The 26591-nt window shown below is 45.6% G+C and overlaps 1 protein-coding gene across 10 annotated transcripts in view; it reads right to left on the minus strand.

Annotated features, from left to right (window-relative positions):
* EHMT1 (euchromatic histone lysine methyltransferase 1) overlaps positions 1 to 26591 on the minus strand; it is an 834115-nt gene that overhangs the window by 450651 nt on the left and 356873 nt on the right. For all 10 annotated transcript variants that reach the window (XM_086921124.1, XM_086921127.1, XM_086921128.1 and 7 more), the window contains one exon: positions 7880 to 8025. In XM_086921124.1, coding sequence (XP_086777250.1) covers positions 7880 to 8025 — 146 coding nt within the window. The remainder of the gene's footprint in view (positions 1 to 7879; positions 8026 to 26591) is intronic.

Genomic DNA, 26591 nt, shown 5'->3' on the forward strand with positions numbered 1-26591 from the left:
GTTTTTTTAGGATTAATAGAATTCTATGCAAAATTCATCCCAAATTTCTCTTCCAAAGTTGATTCCTTTAGACCACTTCTAAAGAAGAACGCAAGATTTGTATGGTCTGATGTTATGACGGAGGTATTTCACAATCTTAAAGGGTTTGTTGTGAATGCACCTTGTTTAAGACCCTTTGTTATTGGGAAAAAATGTACCATCATGGTAGATGCAAGTAGCACAGGGTTAGGAGCTGTGCTCATGCAGAATGACTGTGGAAAAGAATGGATAATTGCTTATGCCTCAAGGGCTTTGAGGGACGCTGAAAAACACTATTCAGTTATTGAAAGAGAGTTATTGGCGTCAGTTTGGGCAGCCGAACATTTTAAAACATTTTTGTGGGGAACGAAATTCATTATCAAGACGGACCATAAGCCTCTCATTTACATGATGGCACCGGGTGGAGGTCGAACTTTATCAGCTCGCTTAGCCAGGTTGGCATCTAGGCTACAGTCTTTTCACTTTGAGATGGTGTATGTAAAGGGGAAAACTAACATTCATGCTGATTGTATGTCTAGGTTGCACACTTCCTGCGATTTTCCATCTGACAATGACGAATGTGAAGTTGCGTTTACTTCACAAGACATCATGTTAGTGTTTGGGGAGAAGTTTGATTTAAGTAAAGAGTCCTGGGCAAGAGAAATGGAGAAGAGTGTTGAATTGACTCAGGTTAAGAATTACATTCTACAAGGATGGCCTGAACTAAGAAAGTTTTCAGGTGATATGATGAGTTATGCCAAAGTTCAAGATGAGTTGGCTGTTGAAAATGGGGTTCTGATGCGAGGTGATAAATTCATCCCTCCTTTTGCTTTGAGAAATACCATTATTAGTATTGCCCATGAGGGACATTTAGGAATTTCTTTTACCAGGAGACGCGTAAAAGATTTTTTTTGGTGGCCAGGAGTGGATGGTTGTGTTGAACACTATGTCCAAAAATGTCCAGAATGTGCTAACAGTGATAAGTCTGCTGTTCCTTTACGTCCTGAACCTTGTCCTGTGGCATGTCCTTTTGGTCCTTGGCAGAAATTAGGTCTTGATTTCATTGGTCCATTTTCTGTTCTACCTGAGCGTGAGAGATTTGGGATGGTCTTGATAGATTACTTCTCAAAATGGCCAGAGGTAAAGATGGTTAAAGAGATAACAACTAGGAACGTAGTAGAGTTTTTGGATGATGTTTTTTGCAGGGAAGGAATTCCAGAAGAAATAGTAACGGACAATGGTCCACAGTTCACTATGCTCCAGTCTTTCCTACACATACGATGAATACGAAGAAAAACATCTGCCATCCAACTACTTGCTAGCGAAGGTACCCGGGGATCGAGGGTCTATATGGGTTTCCTGGGGCAGTGCCACACTTATCTGCTGCCGGTTAAATACGCTAATATCTGCCTACGCTTCCTCGGATCTCCTAGACTCCTGACATTCCAGGGCACTATATTCACGGAGTTTCTATCCATTCCATCCCCCATGTTCCTCCATGATATAATAACTGTTAGAGCACCAAACCATACAGTACCACAACCGGATAACATGAGAAGCACCATAACAGGAACAAGTCCTGATTAACGTCCAACATAAAATACGTTCGTCCAACCCTTTATCACCCCCACCCACTTAAGCATCCCAATCATGCCAGCGCTAAATATCCCACCCCCCTCCCTTATGCCCAGTAAACAAACTAGTGCTACAAACTTTAACGGTCAATGACCTGGGTCTCGTGTGAGACAAAAAAGGGGGATCACCCGTTAGGGGGAGAGAACCAACTAGGTGGTCCACGGGTAACCCTTCGCCGTTCTAGGAATGCCTGTGATGTCAAGCACGTCCACTAGAGGCTTCAAGGATGCCTGGTCAGTTTCAGTCATCATGCCCCCATGTGGAGAGTCTTTTAACCAATCCATTGAGTGCCCCGTTGACTCATGAATCATGTTAGAGGCACATTCCATTCAGTTGCAGGGCGATATCTCCGTTAATGAGTAAATGACCTGCTGAATATCCAACAGTCAATGTAGTTATCAGTCCGATGATGGTGACTGATCTCAGCGAGCCCGCCTGTTTAAGGAAGTCCTCGACCTGCTGGGGCTTAATGTAGAGCATTTCCTTGCCCTGATATGTGTCCGAAGGCGTGCTGGATAAAGAAGGGCATAATCAATTTGAGCCTGCCGCAGTTTTTGTTTCACTTGAAGGAATTAGCGTCGCTCCTCCTGTACATTTATTTTTTATTTATTTATGGTCTTGTATCGCGCCTGAATCAGCCCCGAAGGGGTATCTCTGCGCGTAGCTTCTGCATGAGTTGGTAAATTTGTAGTGAGGGGGAAAACAGAGAGAGGCCGAATTATTCTTGTGCGAACAGGTGAGTCTTTAGTTTTTTCCTGAAGGAAAAGAGGTTGGTGATTAGCCTCAGTTGGGGTGGAAGAGAGTTCCACAGCAGGGGGCCTTTAAGGGAGGGTGCTCGCCCTCCCTGCCTAGCTCTGGTGACTTTGGGTACCTGCAGCAGCATAGTGTTGCTGGAACGCAGAGCACGTCCAGGGGAGTAGGGAAGAAAAATCTCTTTTAGGTATTTGGGACCCGACCCATATATGCACTTGTGCATGATACAGCAGATTTTAAAATGTATTCGCTGTTGCACCGGGAGCCAATGAAGGTGGGAAAGAAGAGGGCGAGAAGGGGTGCGGGGAGGGGCATTCAGGATGAGTCTTGGCGCAGTATTCTGCACCACCTGCAGTTTGCGTAGTTGTTCTTGGTTGGCGGAAATGAGTAGACTATTACAATAGTCCACTCGTCCAAGAACTAGTGCCTGTACCAGTGTTTTCCTATGGGTGTTAGGTAGGAAAGGGAAGATGCGCCGTAGGAGACCTATTGTACATGTGTGGTAAAGTCCGGATACATTGTGAAAGAAACCCCTTTGAAATGCAGCTGTTTCTGTTCCCTTGCCACCTTAGGGGCCACATCATGATCCCTATAATTCAACAAGCACGCTATGATGGGATGGGGAGTACCACCCGGGGGCGGTCTTGGTCCAAGAGAGCGATGGGCCCTTTCGGCTATGAAGTGAGGAGATAACAATTCCACCCCACCTCCTCTCGACGTACTGCTCTAGCCTGCCCGTGTTGGTACTCTCCAGAATGCCTATCACGCGAATATCATTTCTCCGACTTCGCGCTTCAATGTCCTCATTTTTCGGGGCTATTATTTTGAGAAGCTTGTCCATTGGTGTGACCGTGTTGCGGAGGTGGCTTGTGGTATATTCGGTCTCCTATATGCGATGTTCGGCTTCCTTTTTTCGCATCTCGTGGCCTTCAAGATTGTGGACCATTGCATCCATATGCGTAGATAGGGTATCAATCTTATCAGCCATTTTCGCAAACCCCTGTCGTACTTCCTGTAGGATTGCCTGCATGCCATCACCAGGTACAGAATGTGAGTCCTGTGTTGAGCACTATGGGCCATTATCCACCTCTGTGGTCTGCTGTAGTGGGCCTTTTTTCGCGTCAAATGAGAGGCGTGGCTGGCGCATGTCATGCTTGCCCATTGCGCCTTGTTAACAGTATGCTCCTAATGTGGACTGCAAGAAGGCCACTGGTATCGATGGCAGGGGGGAAGAGGCGGGGAGATAACAGTCAGCGCGTGCCCAGCGCAGCTTTTCAGGATGCCACCCAGGATGTGTAGTTTAGGCCGCCTGTTCCCCCGTCCTCAATTCTCCGATGTCCCAGCAGTGATGCCCGCAAGCTTCAGGGGACACACGGGAGCCATACAGCAGCAGTGTGATCCCTCCTGCGTGGAAAATCACTCCGCCTTGCCGTCCAAGTGACAGCGCCTCAGACCCTCACCCCAGGGCTCAGGATGAATATTTAGCACTGTATAATTGCGCTGCGTGTCCTCCGTTATCAGAGCCTCGTGCAGCGGGGAGCCTCTTGTGTGCTGCTCTCATGCATACCGTGCTCTTCACAGGCAGGCATCAAGGGCACACACGGACTATGACCGCCACCTATGGCCGATCCTCCACCCGTGTGGACCTCAGGCCCGATAGCTGCACACGCACTCTTCCTCCTCGCAGCGCAATTGTTTGGACCCTCTGTCGTGGACATACCTATGCTCTCCAACCTCGCTGCAATGCCACTCACCGCACCTCTGTCGCGGTCCGTGCAGCGCCGCGGCCTTGTCACCACGTTGGCACCCCGGCACTTGCGTGTCAATTGTGCCCGGCAGGCAGTTCCACGCTATGCATGGTCTCGTTACGGGGGTTCACTCCAGAGGCTGCAATGACACCATCCTGCGACGAATTGTCCCCAAACTGAGCGCGTAGGTGCCCCAGACGTTGGGCTCCACTTGCCTCTGTTTTTCAGGGTGAGTACTTTCGTGAAGGCAAGGATAATTGCAGGATTTCTGTGCCAGGCTGCGGGAGCCTCACACCATGGCGGCCATTCCGCTTGTGCGCCACCTAGCGCCCCCTGCTGTAGGGGTGATTTACATATATTAGATGCAGAAAGTTTGGCATAACACACAATTGTGCCAAGTCAAGTTTTTACTTATGGTTTGCTTGCTCCATGTCATGCAGCCTGCAATGGCAGTCTGTGTGAAATTTCTATCTGGGTCCCTTAGGTTAGCATAAGCTATGCTGTAGCCCTTTGGGATCCTCTTTAACACTCATGCCCTAGGTACCTGGGGTACCATTTACTAAGGACTTACAGGCTGCTCAAGTCCTTAGCATATTGTAGCACAATTAGACAACACCTTGTTTTAGGCAACGAGCACTGGTACCGAGGTCTGGTTAGTAGGCCTCAGTGCACTGTCAGTCAAAAATCAGCACCTTGTAGGTAAAGAGGGTGCAAAAAGTGGGGAGAAAACTGCAACAAAAGCCCAGATTCCTACAGTCACCAATAACTACACAGATTCCTAAGAAAGTCACAGAGGTGGGTGGGGGGTTTCCTTGAAGGTAAGCAATACAACTGCGCTGGCCTATCTTTCCGCTGTGAGAAACTTGCGCATGTCTTGTCTCTGGAGTCACAAATCCTGGCTTTGAAGCACAGGGCGTGGACTGTGACTTCAGAGGCTCTTGCCCGCCATCTGGCAGTGGCCCATGTGGAGTTCTGACATGTTTTCCTGGAGGATGCCTGGCAGTGTTGGAGGGCGACAACCGGGTGCTTCTATGAGCATGGTGACAAATCTGGGAAATTAATTTACTGGCTGAGATCCCTCTCCTGTCGATCCCACGCTCACTAGCTAGCAATTTGGATCAACTGATCACAGCAGACGAGATTGGGGTGATGCGCTCAGCTATGCCCTAGGGCAAGACCCCAGGCCGTGAAAGGTTCCCTATTCAGTATTATTGCCGATTTAATTCCGTTTTGATCCCACCCCTGTTGGCCATGTATTCAGAGCCTGTGAACAAAGATGCCCTTTCACCTGGAGCTGGACATGGCCTCAATTGAAGTGATCCCAAAACAGGTCAACTCTTGCATAATTGCACCTCATACAGGCCCCATTTCCCTCATTAATTCGGAGATCAAGGTTTTTTGTTAAGTTCTTGGCCAATTGGTTGCAACTGCCCCTGCAGCACTTGACCAGTGCGGCATAATGCCGGCCTGCAGCACGCAGCACTACATCAACAGTGTTCAGCTGGCTCTGTCACGGGGCACCGCTTCCCGCTCCAGACAGACTTTGAGAAGGTCTTTGACACGCTCGATTGGTCCTTCGGGAGAACAGTCCTGGCACGGGTGGGGCTTGGCCTTGCCCCCTCCCTTCCGGCTAATTAAGCTCATGTATTCTGAACCTTTGGCCCAGGTCCGCATAAATGGGTGGGTCTCCTCCCCCGTCCCTATTAGTTGGGGTGCTGTCAGGGCTGCCTTCTTTCTTTCCTTCCTCCTCATTGCCTTCGTCATTGAGCTGCATGCGCGGCTCTTGAGATGCAATGCTTGGGATAGGGATGGCCGTGGGACAATGTTCCAGAGTAGCATATTGCGCTCTACCAGGACGATCTTCTGCTCCTTTTGGATAATCCTCAGTCCTCGGGCACCTGAAGTCTAGAACTTTTGAGCATATATGGGGAAGCCTTGGTTTCCTGAGTTAACACCGCAAAATCGATATTAATCCCAGTTCGAAGCAATTCGAGCCTCTGGTCTTGGCGAGCAGCGATTCATGTACATCGCCAGACCATTCAGAATCTGTGTATCCATATTTACCAGCTATTCCAGCTAACATGGACCCCTAACCTGGCTCCCCTGGTGGTTAACATGAAGAAAACCGCCAGAAATGGGGATGTCTACCTCCTCGGGCGTGTAGCTCTCTTCAAAAAGATGGCGCTCCCTACTTTCCTTAGTTTAAAAAATATTTCCCTTCCCTATCCGCACCAAATGGTTCACAGTCCTTAACTCCACTGGCCCTGTATTGCCTTGGATAGTTGACACCGGTCGCCTTATGATGGGGGTATGGGAATGGCGCACCTCCATCGATACTATATTGCCTCCCAGGTATTTGTGGTCAACGACTGGCTTAATGGAGGTTGGAGCGACCCAACCCACATGGCCAAGTTGGCCCTGATGAGGGTTGACCGAATCATGGGCATCCTGTACCGTCCTCAGACTCCATAGTACCTCTCAGACATCACCGGTGCTGTCTTCTTGAGCTGGACAGTGGCGCTCTGACTTAAGGGCTAGGACCAGAGATTGATGTGCAAGTTTCCTCTCTGGCTGGGCACCTGGTTACATCACATGGCAGGCCTGGCTGGGTTTGCTAAAATGGACAGTATAGTTATTTCCCACTTAGAGGACCTCTGGGCCAGGGAGCAGCTTTCAGTTTTCCAGGCTCTACAACAGCAACAACTATCTAATACTCAATTACCTAAGCACCTGCAGTTCCGACATGTTCTCGTGGCCCACCTCTCATTAGACATTGCGATCTCGGATTTAAGCCTGCCGGGGGCTAAACTGCTCACTGGCAAGCTTACAAATGGCGCTATATCGCAGGTTTACGGTTCACTGGTCATTAACTTCCCCAACCACTTTGCGAGGCTGAGACAGAGGTGGGAGGAGTTTGTTGGGGAACTGGAAATCACTGACTGGAGGTCAACTAGGATGGCCCCATGGGAACTGGCCATCTCCACATGCCTTAAACTGATCCGATTCATCTATCTCCATTTAACCTATGTGACCTACCAGCCGCTCCAGGGAGTGGGTAGGATTTTGCCAGGCAAATGCTTTCGCTACGATGTCAAGTTTTTCCATGTGGTTTGATCCTACCCAGTGTTAGTCCCGTACTGGCAGGAGATATAGCAAGAACTCTTGTCAGTCCTTGACCTGGAGGGGGAATTTAGGGGGTGGGCAGACAGACTGGAATGCGCCTTGGTGGGGGTGGGGGGGGGGAGGGGGGGGGGCACCCTGTCACCAGGACATTGCTTGGGGGTGGAAATCCCTGTCTCTGCCTTTATTGGCAGTTTGGCGAACGGGGATGGAATGGTGTGCCCAACAGGAAATGCTAATATACATGGTCTGGTGATGTCCCCAGAAACATGGGAAGATTTGAGACAAATGGAGGGATTCTTACGGTTTGGATTTAGATGACAGATGGGGTTAAGACTATGTATTTGGGGTGCAACTGTGACAAAATGAGTTTGACTGTACTGATGTTCATGTTTTATGAACAAAATAATAAAAATTGGTATAAAACAAAAACATCTTGGGAGGATGTACATTCTTATTCACTTCATATGTGCATTAACTAACTGCCGAACCAATATACCACTGGTATCTCTTCGAGACTAATAAGTGGTGGACTGCTGCGCTTTACAAAAGCAACACACCCCACCCCACAAAACATATCCTTCAACACATATCAATGTTCATACCTCTCCATCCGTGCTCTCGGTCGCCATGCACTGCTCATTAGCAAGCATGGTAATCTCATCTTTCTTTGGTGTTTCCATCCTGCAGCAGCAGAGCGGTACTTCCTGAAGCCCATCTGTCTCCACCAAGTCCTCGCCATTTGAAGGACCTGCAATATTATGTTAACTCTAGTTACTGAGGTAAACAACCGTTGTAGATTATTTTACCAAAGAACAATGTATTTCAGTGTTTGCCAGAAGCACACACAAGATTGTTGTGCAATTTTATCAGAGATGAAAACACATCAACAGCTCAAATGTTACATAAATCACTGTAACCTTGGCTTCACAGTCAACTACTGCAAAGTACTCTACTCACACTTAACGAAGAATCAGGCACGGAGGCCACAATACCTAATACTTTCATGAAGAGTACACATCAGCCACCCCTCTTTTCTCACCCTGAGAACACAAATCAGACAACCACCATCAGCGATCCAGTGCCAATAAACACCTCTTATATAGAGATGGCAGACATACTATGAAGCTATGCAGGTGGTTGTGTTTCACACTATGGAAACACCCAAAAAGTAAACAAAACCAGTCAAGCAAAGGTAAAGAGTTAAAGGCAGAGAGACAAAATGAGAACTAATCACAAGCAATAAGCTGCAAAACTACATTTCAGTCATGGACACGTTCTCTGGATTCAAATGCTTTGATGTCTCTGGTTGTCAGTCTAAATGAACATGGAACTCAAAGGTGTGATAAGTCCCCGGAGCAGGAGTTTTGACCTCAAAACATGCTCTGCTCCTGAGTAGTTCATGCCATTCCTCTGACAGAAACGACTGAGTCATGCTGGCAAGTTTCGCCAGGTACAGGTATGCATAGTCTTTCGTAAAGATTTTTCTAACTTTCACTAGGGTTTTACTCATAGGGCATGCAGAGGGACAGCAAAGGTGGCCTCTACAAGGAAGTGACACTATGCAAATAACTTGCTACCTTACAAACAAAAAGACTTCCAACCTCCAATGAGGAGAACCTGTATTCACCTCCCAATTCTTCGTGCTGGGGACTAAATCAAAAATCTTTAACAGTTGATGAACCATTATTCTGCATGCTATCCAGGCAGTTATGCTTAGACCTCATAACAATGGCTATCCCACAAGCAAGAGGAGGAGGTTATGTAGTAAGTTGCTGGCCCACACAAAGGTCTTAAAGCTGGATTACTGCAGCTTTTTACCCATGTATGATGAAAGGAGATGGGTCAATGAGAAAACAAAAATCAAAGAGGCAGACCAAAAAGTGGCTAAAATGCAGGCATTAGGCCGTATGTGTAATTTACTGAGCACTTGAGAAACAGGATTGGACCTATACCGAAGATAAGGTTAGAGGAGGCGGGGGGAGTTTATGCAGAGATGGGGTACACCATGTATAACATACATTTGTGTATGTGGTACAACTGTGCAAAGTTATACATGTTAAAGCGCAACAGAAGTAGTTTCCAACCCCCCTCCAAAACCCACCCAAACCACACCACCCACCCAACCACACCCCCCCCCCCCCCCCACCACCCCCTACCCCCCTCATCACGTGAATACTCACAGGTTCATGAAAGAAAAGAGCCAGAATGTTACAAATTTAATCTTGGCCTATTCTCTCAAATATTGCAAAGGTCCCTGAAAAGGTAGGAAAATAGAACAATGCACATGAGTGGGTTATTTATAACCAACCCATGGATTATATAAAGTGTTATGGCTTAAGAGGACTTCTCTCTCCTAACTTCTACTTTGTATTTTAATCAGCCAAAATTCGAAAAACAAGATGAAGTCCATACAATTCCAGGTAGCAACTGCTGAATCAGGAGGAAATTTAAGGCATCCAAACTGTATGCATGTGCACTCAATAAGTGTTCATTTTGATGACTCTTGGACCTGCACCTCTGCTAAAAGCTTAGCGGGTACTAACAATATGCTAAACATGAAAATATATGTGCTGAAAGGAGCCAAGATCTGTTCTAAATGAACACGATCAAAAATAACATTGTGACTTTGAAGTCCTGCAACACAGCCAGCACAACATATGTTATATATTTGTTTTACCAATTCTTTTCCTCATATGCTATGGGCATTTTATGAAAAGCTGGATAGCTCACTTACATTTCTTGTGATTATCCACCAGAGAACATTTACCAGATAGACAAGTGTATGGAAACAAAGAACCAACCGAGATGGTGCTGCCAACACACGAGCTCCCAGAGGACTACTAAAAGCATAACAACGAAGACAAAGAGAAACAAAGGCACAGCTCTGAAAGCAATGCAGAGAATTCAGACAAAACACAGCTATATTTGATATACCAAGCCTTACTTTTGTTGAAAAAATGCATTTCAGCTAGAACAGTAATGACTGTAGAGTGATGAGACCTTAGTTTTCCGTGTACGAAGATGGGTGGCTTCCATCATGACGAGGAGGCTCTAATTACTAAATCCGGCCACAAAACAAGCAACTGGCAAGGATCTGGGAGTTGTTGGGAAACTGAAGGTCACTAAATGGTCCTTCACAGCTGAGAACTCCCCTGTACAACTCAACACTTGCTAACATATTCGTATCCAGGACTCTCTCAAAAGTCCTAATCTGAAATGAGGCCCCTGTCCTGAGATGATTTCCGCCCTTTCAAAGCTTTATACATAAAGAGCTCACATATTGACAACATTCCATCTCATTGTCAAGGGTAGACATAAGAGAGTATATCCGGGTGCTTCCGAGAGCAAATCATACCGCTATTCAGTAGATTTTCATTGCACCTGTTTAACGGCCCCATTTACTTTAAATTGCTAATGTCACATCTTCTATCATACCATTGTCTGATATTCATTAACAGCTTATTTCTCAAAGGATCCAGTCATTTTTTAGAAAATGATGCCCTCTCCTCGGTGTTGAGACAAAACATCGAGTTGCTATTAGCAACTTGCAAAAATATTGAGTCAAAGATATTGTGAAATTAAATGAAATAAAACATACATTTGTATAGCGCATGGCTACCCGGAGGCATCCCAGCGCTGGTAGCAGCAGGTGAATAGAGTTCGGCCAATTTAGGGGAATAGCCACGTCTTTAACAGTCTGCAGAAGGCCAGATGATTAGTTTCCTTTTGTAAGTGTAGGGGAAGCGCATTCCATAGCTTTGCTGCATTATATGAGAATAGCCTTCCTAATCCTAGGGACGACGACAAAATTCAAGGCTTCTGAACAAAGACGTTGTTTAGGCAGGTTGGGCTGAAAGAGGTTTTGAAGAATGGAGGGACCCTTTCCCACTAGTGACTTGTGGACGATACATAAGGACTTGAAACTGATCTCTCCTTAATAGGGAGCCAGTGGAGGGATTTCAGGACAGGTTTAACGGATTGATGTTTGCAAGTGCCCAGAAGAAGCCAGAAGAAGTCTTGCTGCCCAATTCTGTGTGATCTGGAGTCTTGACAAGGTTATAGCGGGAGCGCCCAAATAAAAAGCGTTCCCGTAGTCCAACCGTGACAAAATGAGAGCCTGGACCAGGATTTTTCTTGCTTGAAATGAAGAGGGAGGACCTTTTGCATCATTTTTAGGATGCTGCAGCACGCAGCTGCCGTCTTCCTTGCTTGAGTCTTGAAGGTAGGATCTTGGTCCATCCAGACTCCCAGACTTTTTAGTTAAAGTTTGGGGGAAGGGTGGGAGCCGAAGGCAGGCGGCCATATCGTTTTTAGATCAGTGCGGGAATGATTCTCCAAGATTATCTCGCTTTTGTCCCCATTCAGCTTAAGGAATCATTCATCCTATTTGCGATTTCTTGTAGGCAAGGACTAAGACTAGAGGTGGAGTGTTGTCTGCAGAGGTAATTATATGTCCGCCAAACGGTAGCACCACCTCTGCTAAGGAGCCCATGTATACGTTGAATAAGGTGGGGCTCAGGGATGACCGCTGGGGGGCTCAGGGATGACCGCTGGGGGAGTCCGCATCCGAGGGGCAACTGAGTGGAGGTCACCTCTTTCTCAAGACCTGAAAGGATCTGTTACTCAGATAGGACTGCAACCAAGCCAGAGCAGTTCCGGTGACTCCCATTTTTATGAGCCTGTGGACCAGAGTATGACGGTTTACTGTGTCGAAGGCAGCGCTGAGGTCCAACAGAATGACGACAGCGGTGCCCCCTGACTCCACCATTTTCCTTGCCTCTTCAACTACCGATATCAAGGACGTTTCGGTTCCCTGAAGGGGTCGGAAACCTGTCTGGGATGGATGAAGGAGATTGTGTGTCTCTAGGAAGGTGGAAAGTACTGAGTTGAATTGTTTTTCAGCGATTTTGCTGACCCCGGGAAGAAGGGATATAGGGTGGTAATTTCCCAGGACTGTAGGATCAAGGCTAGATTTTTTTAAAATTAACGTTACCAATGCTTCCTTCTAAGAGGGAGGAACCACTCAGGAAGAGAATGAGGCAATGATCAGCTCTAATATGACAGGAGACACAACTTCCGCCACCTGCCTCAATTTCATTTTAGGTGCCGGATCTTTAGGAGACCCGCTTTTTATCTTTAACAAGATGTTTTCCAATGTTGGCTTATCCATCAATGGAATACTTTCCTTTCCAGGAGGGGTTGGTAAATGGAATTAGAAAGTGGTCAGTTATGCAGCACAATACCCTTGGTGCAACCACATTAACTGTTGCATGGTTAAACACTTATAAGGCCCTAAAGGCAAGACCTACTGGCTTTGCCAATATGTTTTAGCCATGTTGTATACCAGAAGAATATCGGAGGGATAGAAGAGGAAGAAAGGTTTGTATTCATATAGCACCCGTTACCCCCGATGGGTGTTGAAGCAAAATGACCTTGTTTATAAAGAAAAAAGTAGCTCTAGCAACAAAGGAAGAAGATGAAACTTCCAGGTACTTCTTCCTTTTATCCACGTGGCACAGAAAAGAAACAGGGGAAACTAAGAGAAAGGAAATGGCATGCAATTGGCAATAAAAAGCATGGATATTTAAGTAACAAGCAAGATTAATATTTTTAATTTACAAAAGATTTCGAAAGCACAGCGCAAGTGAAACCTAAAAAGGACTTCAGCCATTTTACGGTCGAGCCAACCAGTCCCAAATCGGTTAGACAGTTAAGCAAGAAGGAACGGCTTTTTGAAAGGTGCAGAGGGGCGCCAGCAGGTCAGTGAGAAGACTGTAGTCTCTGGTGAATCTCAGAGTACAGTGGTTTTGTGCTATAACTTAGCTCAACACTTGCATGCATCCTTTTAAGGCCATAGACTTTGTAATACCAAAAAGCCATTTGGCTAAATGAGGTACCGTAATTATAGGAAAGGTTGAAAGTGAGGTATGGGTCTAATTTTTCGGATCCCCTGGCTTAGGCAATTTGAAAAATTACAGGCGTATAGCTCTACTTCCTTCAAGATCCACAAAGTTCTTCAAAAGGGTTGACTATACATTTTATTCTCTTTGAGATACATGCCCGTCTGTCTTAATCTCGGTTTCTGTACTTCTGCAAATGGCCCACATATCACTTCCTAGATCACAACCTCTCCTTTAAAACCCTATCACTGCAACCTAACCATACCGGATCACTGCCAGCCGATCTATTCATCTCACCAATTATTTACATCAACCTACATAACCCCCTGCTAATTATCATATCTAACTCCTTTTAATGTAATCTACCATAAGAAACGGGAGTAAATGCATGCCATGGAATGTTTTCTTTGAAAGCACAAGTAATAACAATAACCAACAATTACCACTAGACTAACCACCATTTTGGGATTCTGAAATAGCGTGCTAATCGCTGTAAAGCCTCATCAGGTTTAAAAAGTGCTACATAATACAATGATAAAACCGCTCTTCTCTGTTGCACGCCTGCAACACACTAATCTTGAAGCAGTCCGTCTGACACGTACAGCACTGCTTAAAGGGAAACCGAAAAGCTATGAATAAAACTAATACCGTTACGGCACGTATTTAGTATAGACTTTTGAAAATGAAAATATGAATTGATCCCACGGCGGGCGGGGGAGGATTCCAAGCCCGCCTTGTGCAGTTTCATACAATGCTGCTACAATATAATTAACCCGCTGAGCTATGCGTTTCTTTTTAAATATAAATCGTGCAAGGCTGAGATTTGGGTCTATTTTTAATCGGGTTCTGACAAATGGACGCTGGCTTCTCAAGGAGCCAGAGCCGACATCTGATATACATGATGCGGAAATCTGTGGTTTCGGCACAAATGGCGCTTTCTTATCTAAGAATCGCACCGGACGCTGCTGATGCAATCTACAGACCTAACCGTCATTGTACAGCTTAATTAGATCAGCCGAACACTAAGCATCTGTGTGGCAGCGGAGCAGCTCGGTGCCAACAATCCTCGACAAAGGTCACGATCACACGGTGCATTCAAAGCGGCACTGGGCATGAATGGAGCACAGTAGATAGATGCAGTGCTTTAACAGATTATCTGAGCCGGCTCGAATATTAGACTGGTGTATACGTGCAGAAGCAGACCAGGCTCGAGAGGTTATGCTGCTCTTTTAACAAGAGGCTTATTGCCTGCGTGGATGGTCATTGAACTGAATTCTGTTAGACATGACTGGACTTCAAGTTCAAATATGCGTAATTCTGGAGTTCTTGAACGAGACGTCCCTCCTATAAACAAAAATATGCTTTACGGCCAGATCCCTAAACCTTGGGGTTTACTTGCTTGCAATGGACCGCTGCAGCCTCTGGCATGGGACACCCACATCTCTAAACCTGGGGTGGGGGACTATACTGCATCTGCGCTGCCCTCGGTACGTGGAATTCTGCTGGACAGTTCCTTCAATGCCACTTCTGCCTTTGTGTTCTCCCGCTGCCGTTTCCTCGCAGAACCCAGTGTTCTCGACTCACCTGCATACAGCTAGAATTAACTCAGACCCGGACAAGGAGTAAATGGCTCCAGATAAATGCCTCGCAAGCACCAGGGATCATAGCTGTGCCCAGATGAAGACAAATAAGGAACCTATGGACTGCCAGTGACCTCATTCCTTTTCCGAACACTAGAGCTAAAATCCAGAGTTAAAAATACAATGAATTCTGGTACACCGGGTTAGGTCGATATAATGCTTACACAAGGTTGAAAGGAAATCCGAATCTATCTGAGGAAATTACTTCGGGGAGTATATTGAGAGAATGGGAGCGAAAAGGACTTAGAAAGGTTGGTGATATCATGGGACAACAGGGAGTTTACCAGTTTTCGGACTTACAAACTAAATTTGCATTGGATAGAAGGCAATTTTTTAAGTATCTACAATTCAGGAGTTTTTTACATGATAAGAAGGGCGGCCTGATAGGATTTGATAAAAATGAAATTATGGAAGTGATAGAGGTAGGGGAGGATTGTACCATCAAGAGATTTTATGCAGAATTATTGGCCTCAAGAGAAGACGACATAGAAAAATGGTCAAGCAGGTGGAAACTTAGTTTAAACATCAGTGAGGAAACTTTTAATATTTCCTTAGAAATGGGATGCACACTGCTATGCTCAGCTCCCTTACAGGCACAGCACTATAAAACATTATTTCATTTATATCATACACCTGCAAAAATTGCTCAGTGGGGTGGCATAACGGGAATTAACTGTTTCAGGTGTGGGGATCCCGATGCTGATCTTTTACATATTTTTGCAACATGCCCTCATTTACAACCATTGATAAAAAGTATTGAGGGTTTTTTTCAAAACCTAGGACTAGAGCTGACCATTACAGCTTCAATTATACTCTTGGGGGTAAGAGAAGAAGGGGAGGATCAACAACAGAGTAGCTGTAGTGATGGTGAGGCATGGGAATACTTTCTGTTTATGGCTATGGCAGTATTAAGACTTACTATTGCATCGGCCTGGCTGGATCCTAAAGTTCCATCATATCACCAATGGCTAGCAAAATTGCTTTCAATTTATAATTTGGAGATAGAAATCTATGCAAGAAAGGGGAAAAGGCGCAGGAAAACTGGTAACCAGATCTGGGGGCCTATTATGCGATGGAAAGAGGAGAGATTGGATTGAAGAACAGAGCTATATATCTTTGTTAGAAGGAATAGGATATAAAATGTTATTGATTCTTGTTATTGATGGAATGTACAAAATACTGTATTATTTGCCTAAATTTCTTTTCTCCTTCTTTTATTTTTTTTTATTTTTCTCTTTCTTTTGTCAATATGATTAGATATTTGTAAAGTAAATGCTATTGTCGTGCCCTGTCTGCAATGTAAAATATGGGAAAAACTTGCTAATAAAAAAAATTTAAAAAAAAAAAAAAAAGAATTCTGGTACACCGAGATTCGTCTTTTTATCTGCCTATTAAGGCTACAGTAAAGGACACTTCCATGTACAGAGAGCATGGAGAATTCTGGACTTTCTTCCCAGCAATACTAGACGAGGTGGGCACAATCTAGATTTTTCACTTGGAGCATCCTATACACCCCCACGAAGGTGATTACAGTAATAATGCACAGAAAATGGAAACCTTTAGTGTTATACTAGGTTTGAAGAAAATATAATCTGCTTAGCTGTTAAGCGGAACTCACAAGCAGGGGGTGGGAAGGGACTGGGGGTGGAGAAGAGATTTATTTTCAGGATTGACCATTTTACGTGTAAAAGCCCCTAACAAACGTACATACATTTCGTGAAAAATTTTACTTCACGCTGTCAGCTTTCATATCTGCCAAAGTTCAGAAGTGCGGGGGGTGCTGAGTGAAGAAAACTGATAGAGAACAGAGTAGAGAAAGTTCAAGAAAAGAAGAGGAAAGACAACGAGCGAGGGAAGCGGGAGACAAGAGGAACAAGCACGCTTTCAAGTACCGTCTTCCCCTGCCAAGTTTTAGATGTCAACAAAAATGACCAGAAGCGTTCACGTTTCAGGTTTCTGCAAATCAATGGTTAGAGAGCTTCTGTATTACAAAAGTGAAAATAAGTAAAAATAAAACCCGAGAGTTACGTGCGCTCACGCTAAAAGAAAATGTAAAAAAAACAAGCAAATGGTGTGTGCGCGTGCAAGAGATGGCAAAAGTGAAAGCTGATCAGGCGCTGAAAGCTGGCGGCTGCGCGCGTGCTAGCGTGAGTAACTACAAGCACTAGGCCAGCAAAAGCGTATGGTAGCACTTCTAAAATCCCACTAACTATATGTCTCGCAGAGCAGCACATGCGCTGGTTCAGGCAAGACCTAAAAAGATGAATACAAGCAAAACACATTATTGAAATCATCAAGGGCAATCCCCAGGGTCCGAGGTTCATGAAACATGGTAGCGTAAACGGGGATTTTAGTATTTTCCTCTGTAACAAACAAACATATTACTGGATGCCCCCAGCAACAGATGTCTGCCAACATCTCTTCATTTAGAACCCACTTATGTTGTTTGTTTTCTACAAACAATAAAACTTTTCTTCTTTTGAGTTTAGCAGGTCAAAGATGCATCGTTGTCACTTGAAATCCACTGACAATAATCCAGTGCCAAATCGACTGAGCCTCCTAAGAGCGCACCCAGGACTTTGTTGCCTCTTGCATGTTCATTTAGTAGACAGTCAACATATTGTCCATTTGAAGCAATAGAGAGGGCCTGGCTCACAAGCCAGAAAGATTTCAGAGCAAGATGTACTGCCTCCCTCCAACATGCTGATCTGGTCGTCCTTCTCTGTTGAAGACCACAACCCCTGAGTGGGAGGATTGCCTACATAAGCACATCATCCTACTAAAGAGGCTTCTGTCACAAATGTTAGAGAACGAATCCCAGGTCGGAGTGAGACACCAGCCAGAAGAGTCTTCTTCTAGTACCATCACTTCAAAGACTGGAGGGCATGACAGCTATACCTAGTCATCCCTACTCCATGACCACTGATACAAGCATTCAAGCAGAGGTCTAGGGTGTGACCTTGCATCCCAGACTAGAGAGATGCATGAGGCCATGGATCCCAGAAGAGAGGCCACTTGGCAAACAGAAGGATACTGTCCTGTTCAAAGATGAGCCATTTCTGACGAATGGCAACACATTTATTTTGAAAAAGAGACTTGCTTAGATTTCTCAAGTCGAGGGCCATCCATAAATATGCAACTGTTTGCAAGAAATAATGTTGACTTCTTGACAGTCAGATGAAGACTGTTAAGTGCAAGTCCAGAAAGAGTTTGGTTTATCAATGCCTAGTCTTGTCGCCATCCTCCAAGTAAGGATAAATATTCCTTTCCTGTAGAGACATACTGGTAATACTGCCACACCGTTTTGAAAATCCCTGGCAGCTCATTTTTGTCTATAGTTAAGAACTTTGAATTGGAAATATTTTTGACAAAATTTGAATCTTCGGAAAAATTTGTGATGCAAATATGGGTACATGAAAAATAAGAATCCGGCAAAACAAGAGTGCACATCCCATCATGTTACTGAAGATGTGGAAAAATCTGATGGAGTCAGCAGCCTGAATTTTTCAATAATCGCCCATTTATTTGCCTTTTTCACATTTAAACTGAGATGGAAATCTTGTTTGGACATGTTCTAATGAAAACTAAATAATGTGAATAGGCTCCTTTAACGTTTCAAGGCTAGTTCTATAACACCTTTCTACCAAAGTGTCAAAAGGCTTCTGAATTAGTGACCCAGCATTGCAGGACTCAAACTACTCTGTGGAAACTGGGGTGAGGTGTGGGGGGGGAAGGGGGTGGATCTAGAAGTTTTGTATAATCTCTTTCAATGCTGGGAGAGCACCAGAGTGGTTCTTGATAGAGGCAAAATAGCAGTCATTTTTCTGCTGGGCCTCCCTCAAGGTGGCAGTAGGCTATTGACCACTACTTTGACCACAAGACGACTTAGGTCTCTAAATGGACTGTAGCTGATTTTGCTACAGTTGATGCCTTTCCATAAAGAGATATGAGAGAGTTCTTTACCATTGCCGAAGGATCTAAGCTGAATGCATCTACATTCCTTCCTCCTTTGAAACCCCCATAGCCTTCATGGCCTCCAATTTCATTTTCTGGATTTTTTTCATCTGCCAGACAACCAAAAAGAGAAGACCACTTAAAAGCTAACTGCAGCATCTTGTTCCTGGGCTTGTAAGGTCAAAGGTCCCTATCTAAGCCAAGAACAACACCTCATACAGACTTCATTATAAAAATTCACAACAGTCACATCTGCAGCATCCTTTGCTATACCCATCTGTAGCAAGCTCCCCTTTGCTGCCTGAGCAGCAGGTCTTTGCTTGCCGCCCACCGATCTCTACAAGACACCTCAGCCCTCTGCCTCGTTCTACTGCTTTCTGCTGTATTTTCTGCTGCTCTTCCCTCTTGTCTACTGCTTCAGTCTAGTTTCTTACCTGCATTTCCACTGTCCTAATGATTCCTCCTCCTGCTTTTTTCTCTGCATTGCCCCTTTTTGTGTCATCCTGATCGTTTTCCACAGTTTGAAATCTGCCTTTTGCCTCCTCCTACTGCTTTCTCCACTGCTTTTGCCAGTTTTTTCTATCTTCTACTGCTGATTGCCTGCTTTAACAGCCCCTTCTGCTGCCTCGCTGTGCTCCCACTTGTCACCTCCCGCAAACCCACCCCACCGCCACCCAGCACCCCTCCCACTTCCCAGGTCCTACTTAATAGAGGCTGCAGAGCAGCCTTACTGAGTAGGTCCTTAACCCAGCTGCCCCTTTCTGCAAGAGCAGCAGGTCTTCAAGTGCTGCCTGCTGCTCCATTCCTGAGAGCCTTTGGCCCCCTGTCTTGTTCTCCCACGTTTTGAAGAGTTTTCTGCTGCTCTTGCATCTTATGCACTGCCTTGTTTCCATCTGCCTTTTCACTGTCCATCTGCCTCCCCTTCTGCTTTGTTCTCAAATTTTTGCCCCTTATCTTCTGTCTACCTGATTGTTTTCCAAAGCTTTAATTTGCCTTTGGCCTATTTCTACTGCTTTTTTCAGCTTTTGCCCCGTTTTTATCCTACCTTCCACAGCTGTTTGCCTACTTCTCCCACCCATTGTGCAGCCTAGCTGTGCTCCCGCAAGCCCCAAAAGCCCCTCCCTCCTTTCAGGCCTACTTAATGGTGCCAAAGACAAGCCCGACCAGGACCAGGACCCCTGCCTCTTCCACCAATTACAGCTACACTACAGCCGAGCTCTGGAATACAGATTTCGCAACAACTGCTACCACTCCTCTCCTTGATCAACAATAGGACCTTTTAACTGCCTGCATTGCCTATTCTGCTGCAACAGAGGTGCACCTGCATGCACTATAACCACCACTACCACACCAACCAGGACTTCAGATTAACTCAACTGCCTCCTACTCAACACACAATCATTTTGCAAGCACTCCACCGAAATCTGGGCCATTATCACCAGCCTCGCAACCAATAATCTTCCTCATCGAAACCTGGCTCACCACGGCATATGCTTCCAACATCGCCTCAGCAACACAGGGTTACAAGATAGCAAACTGGGACCGCAGCAACAAACAAAGGTAGGATCAACATCATCCACAAAGAAGGAAAATGCTACTTAACAATATGCATCTGTTCTTGGCATGTAGAGCTGCAGATTCGTACACTTTTGCAATAGATCGCCACCTGGTGTTGGGCGCGGATGATTGCAGGTTGTCGTCTTCTTGGAAGAAGTCTTTGTAGTCACGAGATAGGTGACTCCTCCCTTGGACAATACTGCGCATGGTCATCGACTCCATCCTCAGATTGTTTTTAGCCATGATGGGAAATGGTGGAGTTAGGAGAAGTAAAAAGAAAGGATGTCCATGCGTGTGCCTCTAAGTAAGATGAGTACTGGAATGGATTCAAGTCCCGGGGAGGCGGGAGGGCGTGTACGAATCTGCAGCTCTACATGCCAAGAACAGATGCATACTGGTAAGTAGCATTTTCCGTTCGAGGCATATGAGCTGCAGATCGTACACTTTTGCAACGATTGTGCAGCGGTGGTCGCTTGTATCCGTTCCAGTATTCTGAAACAGTGTTCTAAGGACAGCTTGGCCTACTGCAGCTTGCTGCTTGGCTTGCACATCAACACAATAGTGTTTAGTGAAGGTGTGTATTGTAGACCATGTTGCTGCCTTGCATATGTCCTCTAGTGGTATATTTCCTAAGAAAGCCATAGAGGCTCCTAGTTTGCGAGTGGAGTGCGCTCTAGGAGGAACCGTTAGTGTACGTTTAGCTTTTTGATAGCATATTTGTATACACTTTACAATCCATCTGGCAATTCCTCCCTTAGAGATGGGGTTGCCTTTGTGTGGGGGAGAGAAAGATACAAATAGTGGTTTTGTCTTTCTGAAGGATTTAGTCCTGTCTGTGTAGTATAACAAGGCTCTTCTAACATCTAAGTTGTGCAAAGCCCTTTCTGCAACAGAGTCCGGATTTTGGAAAAACACAGGTAGCTCTACTGATTGGTTAATGTGAAAAGGAGCAATAACTTTTGGCAGGAATTTTGGATTAGGCCTAAGAACCACTTTGTTAGGATGTATCTGAAAAAATGGTTCTTGTATTGTGAATGCTTGTATTTCACTAACTCTTCTGAGAGAGGTGATGGCAACAAGGAAAGCGGTTTTCTATGTTAGGAATTGCAATTCACACTTGTGTAAAGGCTCGAAAGGGGGTCCCATAAGTCTTGTAAGGACCCCGTTTCGGTTACATACTGGAGCAGGTGATAACCTAGGTGGGATTATTTGTTTTAATCCTTCCATAAATGCTTTGATTGCAGGTACTCTGAAGAGAGATCGATGTTGTCTATTCTGTAAATAGGCTGCAATTGCTGCCAGATGCAGGCGTATGGAAGAGGAAGCTAAATTGGACCTTTGTAGGTGTAGAAGGTAGCAAATAATATTTTGGATGGAAACATCCAATGGATCAATGTGATTGTTACAATATATTGCAAATCTTTTCCACTTAGCGGCATAACATGCTCTGGTAGTGGGTCTTCAAGCTTCTTTAAGTATGTTCATACAGTCTGGTGGTAGGTTTAAGTAACCAAACTCTAAGACTTCAGGAGCCAGATCGCCAATATCAGTTGGCTTGGTTCTGGGTGTCTTATTTCTCCATGGTTCTGTGTTAACAGGGAGGGCGTTAGCCATAATTTTTGATGTGGAACCAGTGAGAGATCTAGTAATGTGGTGAACCACGGCTGACGTGCCCATGTGGGAGCTACTAGTATTAGTTTGAGAGACTATTGTCTGAGTTTGCGCACTACTACTGGAATGAGTGGGAGAGGCGGAAAAGCGTACGCAAATCTGCCTGACCAGTTCATCCATATCGCATTCCCCTCCGACCATGGGTGTGGAAACCTGGCGGCGAAGGTTGGGCATTTTGCATTTTCGTGGGTGGCAAACAGATCCATCTGTGGATGCCCCCACATTTGGAAGAATGGTTAAAGAACTTGTGGATGTATCTCCCATTCGTGAATCTGTTGTGACTGTCGACTCAACAGATCGGCTATCTGATTGTGAATTCCTGGAAGGTGTTCTACTGTCAGGTGTATGTTTTGAGGAATGGCCCATCTCCAAATGTTCTGTGCAAGCTGGGACAGTTGCAGAGAGTGTGTCTCCCCCTGTTTTTGTATGTAATACATGGCTGTCATATTGTCCGTACGGATTAAGACAGCTTTGTTTTGTACTTGTACTTGAAACGTTTTGAGTGCTAAGAAAATTGGCAGCAGCTCTGGATGGTTGATATGGAACTGTTTTTGTTGGTTGTTCCATTGCCCTTGTGTGGTATATTGTAAGAGATGGGCTCCCCAACCGGTGAGGGATGCATCTGTCGTGAGCACTATCTGTGGAACAGGTTCTAGGAACGGCCGTCCCTTTGTCAAGTTTTTGGTGTTCCACCATTGCAGAGAGCGATATGTACGGCTGTCTACCAACACCAGGTCTGTGAGCTGACCTTGAGCCTGATTCCACTGCTGTGCTAGACATTCTTGTAATGGGCGCATTTGCAGTCTTGCATGTGGAACTATAAAGATGCAAGACGCCATCATGCCTATCAGTCTCATGAACACTCTGGCTTGGAGAGACTGCTGGTGTTGAAAAATGGAGACTAAGGTCTGAATGCTTTGCATCCTGGCTGGACCGGGATACACTAGAGCTGTTGATGTGTCTATGGTAGCTCCTAGATACTGATGAACGTGCGAAGGCTCTAGGTGCGACTTTGTGTAGTTTATTGTAAACCCTAAGCCGTACAATGTCTGAATTGTTTGTTTTGTGTGTTGGACACACAGGTTGAACGATTTTGCTTTTATGAGCCAATCGTCGAGGTAAGGGAAGACATGTATCTGTTGTCTTCTGAGATGTGCTGCTATGACTGCTAAGCACTTTGTGAACACTCGTGGTGCTGTTGTGACCCCGAATGGAAGGACTTTGAACTGATAGTGCTGTCCTTGTATGACAAACCTTAGATACTTCCTGTGAGCAGGATGTATAGGAACATGAAAGTAGGCGTCCTTTAGGTCTAGTGTTGTAGTAGTGGGAGTACTTGTTGTAGAGTGATCATGTGAAAATGATCTGATTGTATGTAATGGTTGAGGGGCCTGAGGTCGAGAATTGGTCTTAGTGTCCCGTCCTTCTTGGGAATTAGGAAGTACAGGGAGTAAACTCCTGTTCCCCGTTCCTCTAAAGGAACTACTTGAATAGCATCCTTTTGTAGAAGTTCTAGAACTTCCTGTTGAAGCAAAGTCATATGTTCTGTGGACATTGGACGCTGACTGGGTGGTATGTTTGGGGGGGGTTGCTGTGAGTTCTAGGCAGTAGCCATGTTGGATAATCTGTCTTACCCACCTGTCTGTTGTAATGGAATTCCAGACAGGTAGGAACGGTGATAATCTGCCTCCCCACAGGAGTGGAATGCTGTAGGGGAAGCAGAGGGAAGTCACTGTTTGGGAGTGGAAGAGGAGCGGTTGTTGTTATTACCTCTACCTCTTCCCTCGTTATTATTGCCTCTGTATCCTCCTCTAAAGTAGCCTTTGTTAGGGGATGTCTGTGTGTGCGTTTTAAAAGTTGATGTTGTATCTGTGCCGGCTTGCTTAGAGCCTCCTCTATAAAAGGAGCAGCGAAAAGAACTTCTAGTTTGTGTGGATTGTAATGCACCCACAGACGTGTCGGTGTCTTTTTTCATTTTTTCTAGTGTGTTGTCTACTTCCCGCCCGAACAATTGGTTTTGATTGAAGGGCTGGTTCAAGATGGTAGTCTGTACCTCTGTTTATTAAACCTGAAATGCGTAACCACGAATGTCGTCTGAGTATAACACTAGTATTGACTGCTCTGGATGCTGCGTCAGCTACATCTAGTGCATATTTAATTGAGGCATTGGATATTAATTTGCCTTCTTGTATGAGCTCTGCTGCCTGATCTTTATATTGATCTGGGAGCTCCATAAGTTTTCCTAATTGGTCGTAGTGAGCCCTGTCATTACGTGAGACTAGGGCTTGTGTATTTGCTATGCGCCATATGTTTGTTGCCTGCGCAGCAATCCGTTTCCCTGACGCATCAATAACTTTAGGTTCTTTGTCAGGCGGTGGCGTGTCCCCAGAAGTCTGGCAATTGGCTCTTTTACGTGCATTAGACACTACTAAAGAGTCTAGTGGCAGATGTCCCTTAATATAGACTGGATCAGATGGTGCTAGTCTATACTTCTTTTCTATTCTTGGATTTAATACCCTACATCGTACCGGGTCTTTAAATATTTATGGAGCATGTTTAATGACTCCTTTGATCATGGGTAGTATTTGCGTAGACCTTTGTGACTGCTCAAATGTATCCAGTAAAAAATCCTCATCAATGGCATCAGAGTGCATTGAGACCCCGTGGTAAAGGGCAGCTCTATTTAATAGATGATTAAACCCAATACTATCTTCTGGAGGGGAAGGTTTTGTTGGGTAGTACGGAGGATCAGGAATGTCGGGCACATTGTGTGGTGGGAAACGATATACATTGTTATCCTTAGGATATTCTGGATTGACATCTTCATCTAAAGGGTATGCATGAGGCTCTGGTACGTCATTCCCCCCACCTAGATCATACTCTTCGTCAGTGTGGTGTGATGATGCAGGAGATTGAACAGGAGAAACTGGATTGATAGGGACTTTTCTTTGTTTAGGATCTGGTCTAAACAATTCATCCTCCTCTACAATCTTCTTCGGCGTAGATTTTTCCGGTGCCGATAGGGGTTGTTTTGTGTTTTTTTTGCTGTAGGAGGCGTTATTGAGTCCTGTGGCAAATTTTTCAGTGCTGAAGGTGGTTTCGGCTTGGTAGGCTTGTTAGAGGGTTTAGGTGGCTCTGTATCAGGCCTTGGAGGCTTTGGTACCGAGGTTGGAGATTGTGGAGTGGAGACAGGTCTCGTTGGCCCTGCGGCGCCGGACTCTGGCTTTCCATCTTTATTTTTTGAACCGGAAGGTTTCGGAGTCGAAGCTTTCGGATCCGGTACAGTCTTCGGCTTCAGCACCGATGCATCTTTTGGTTTGGGTGCCTTAGGATTTTTGTCTTTGTGCACCGAAGGGCGTTTTGGCTTCGGTGTCGAAGAGTCCTTTGGTGTCAAAGGATGTATGTGCTTCGGTGCCAATGGAGGAGGTGGAATTGGCACATGTGGTTTTGTTGGTGCCGAGGCACCGGAAGGCGTAGTCTTTTTCCTCGGAGCCGAGCCCAAAGGCGGAGCGTCTGAGGGGATATCTCGGTCTCGACTGGACCTCATGGGCGGAGTGCTGACCGTTGCCTTTGTGATGGGTAGTGTATGTAGTGCAGGGGCAAGAGTACTCACGGGTTGCCGAGATGGAATCGAGTAGTCTGAGTCCTCTGCCCCCGATATGATCTGGAGATCAGGCGAGTCTTCCTAAGCGACGAGTGGATCCTCGTCCTTGGAGACATCCTTTACGACGATCTACTCCTCGAAGATGGCCTCCGGTGCTGGCGCTGATCTCCTCATCTCGTGTCGACATGCCCTCCGATCCCGAATGGTCTTCTTCGATCGGAAGGATGCATAAGCTGTGCAGGCCGACAGGCCATGTTCCGGCGATAGACAGAGGTTGCAGACCTCGTGATGGTCACTATGAGGGAATTTTGCTCGACATACCGGGCATCACTTGAATGGAGTTCTGTCCATGAGGCGCAGGCCGTACGGCACCGATAGGCCCAACGGCCCGCGTTGACGCACCGGAATGTAGCTGATGATGTCGAAAAGTCTATTCGATGTCGAAAATGTTTGTATAAAGTTTCATGCTTCGAAGTTGCTGAAAAAGTCTTTTCTAGCCAGAGAGGAAAACTTTCATCCGAACCCAGTGACGGAAAAAAACTATCTGAGGATGGAGTCGATGACCATGCGCAGTATTGTCCAAGGGAGGAGTCACCTATCTCGTGACTACAAAGACTTCTTCCAAGAAGACAACAACCTGCAATCATCCGAGCCCAACACCAGGTGGCGATCTATTGCAAAAGTGTACGATCTGCAGCTCATATGCCTCGAACAACAAATACTTCACTACCACCGTAGACGACACCACCCCCATCATGGAAGACTGCAATTTCAAACTCCAAACAGAAGCCAAATACACAATCATGGGCACCCACGCTTACAGACCTCAAGGGCCTCGCCCTAGCTTTTGCAATGCCATTCCCAACTTCTTCGCCTCACTCACCATTGACTCCAAGGATTACATCTTTCATTGGTGACCTCAAATTTCACCTCAACAGCACCAACACAGCCAACTTCCTTGAAAGCATGAACAACATCAGCCTCTCCC

This window comes from Lissotriton vulgaris, chromosome 5 (assembly GCF_964263255.1).
Source record: "Lissotriton vulgaris chromosome 5, aLisVul1.2, whole genome shotgun sequence".
NCBI classification, from domain to species: domain Eukaryota; kingdom Metazoa; phylum Chordata; class Amphibia; order Caudata; family Salamandridae; genus Lissotriton; species Lissotriton vulgaris.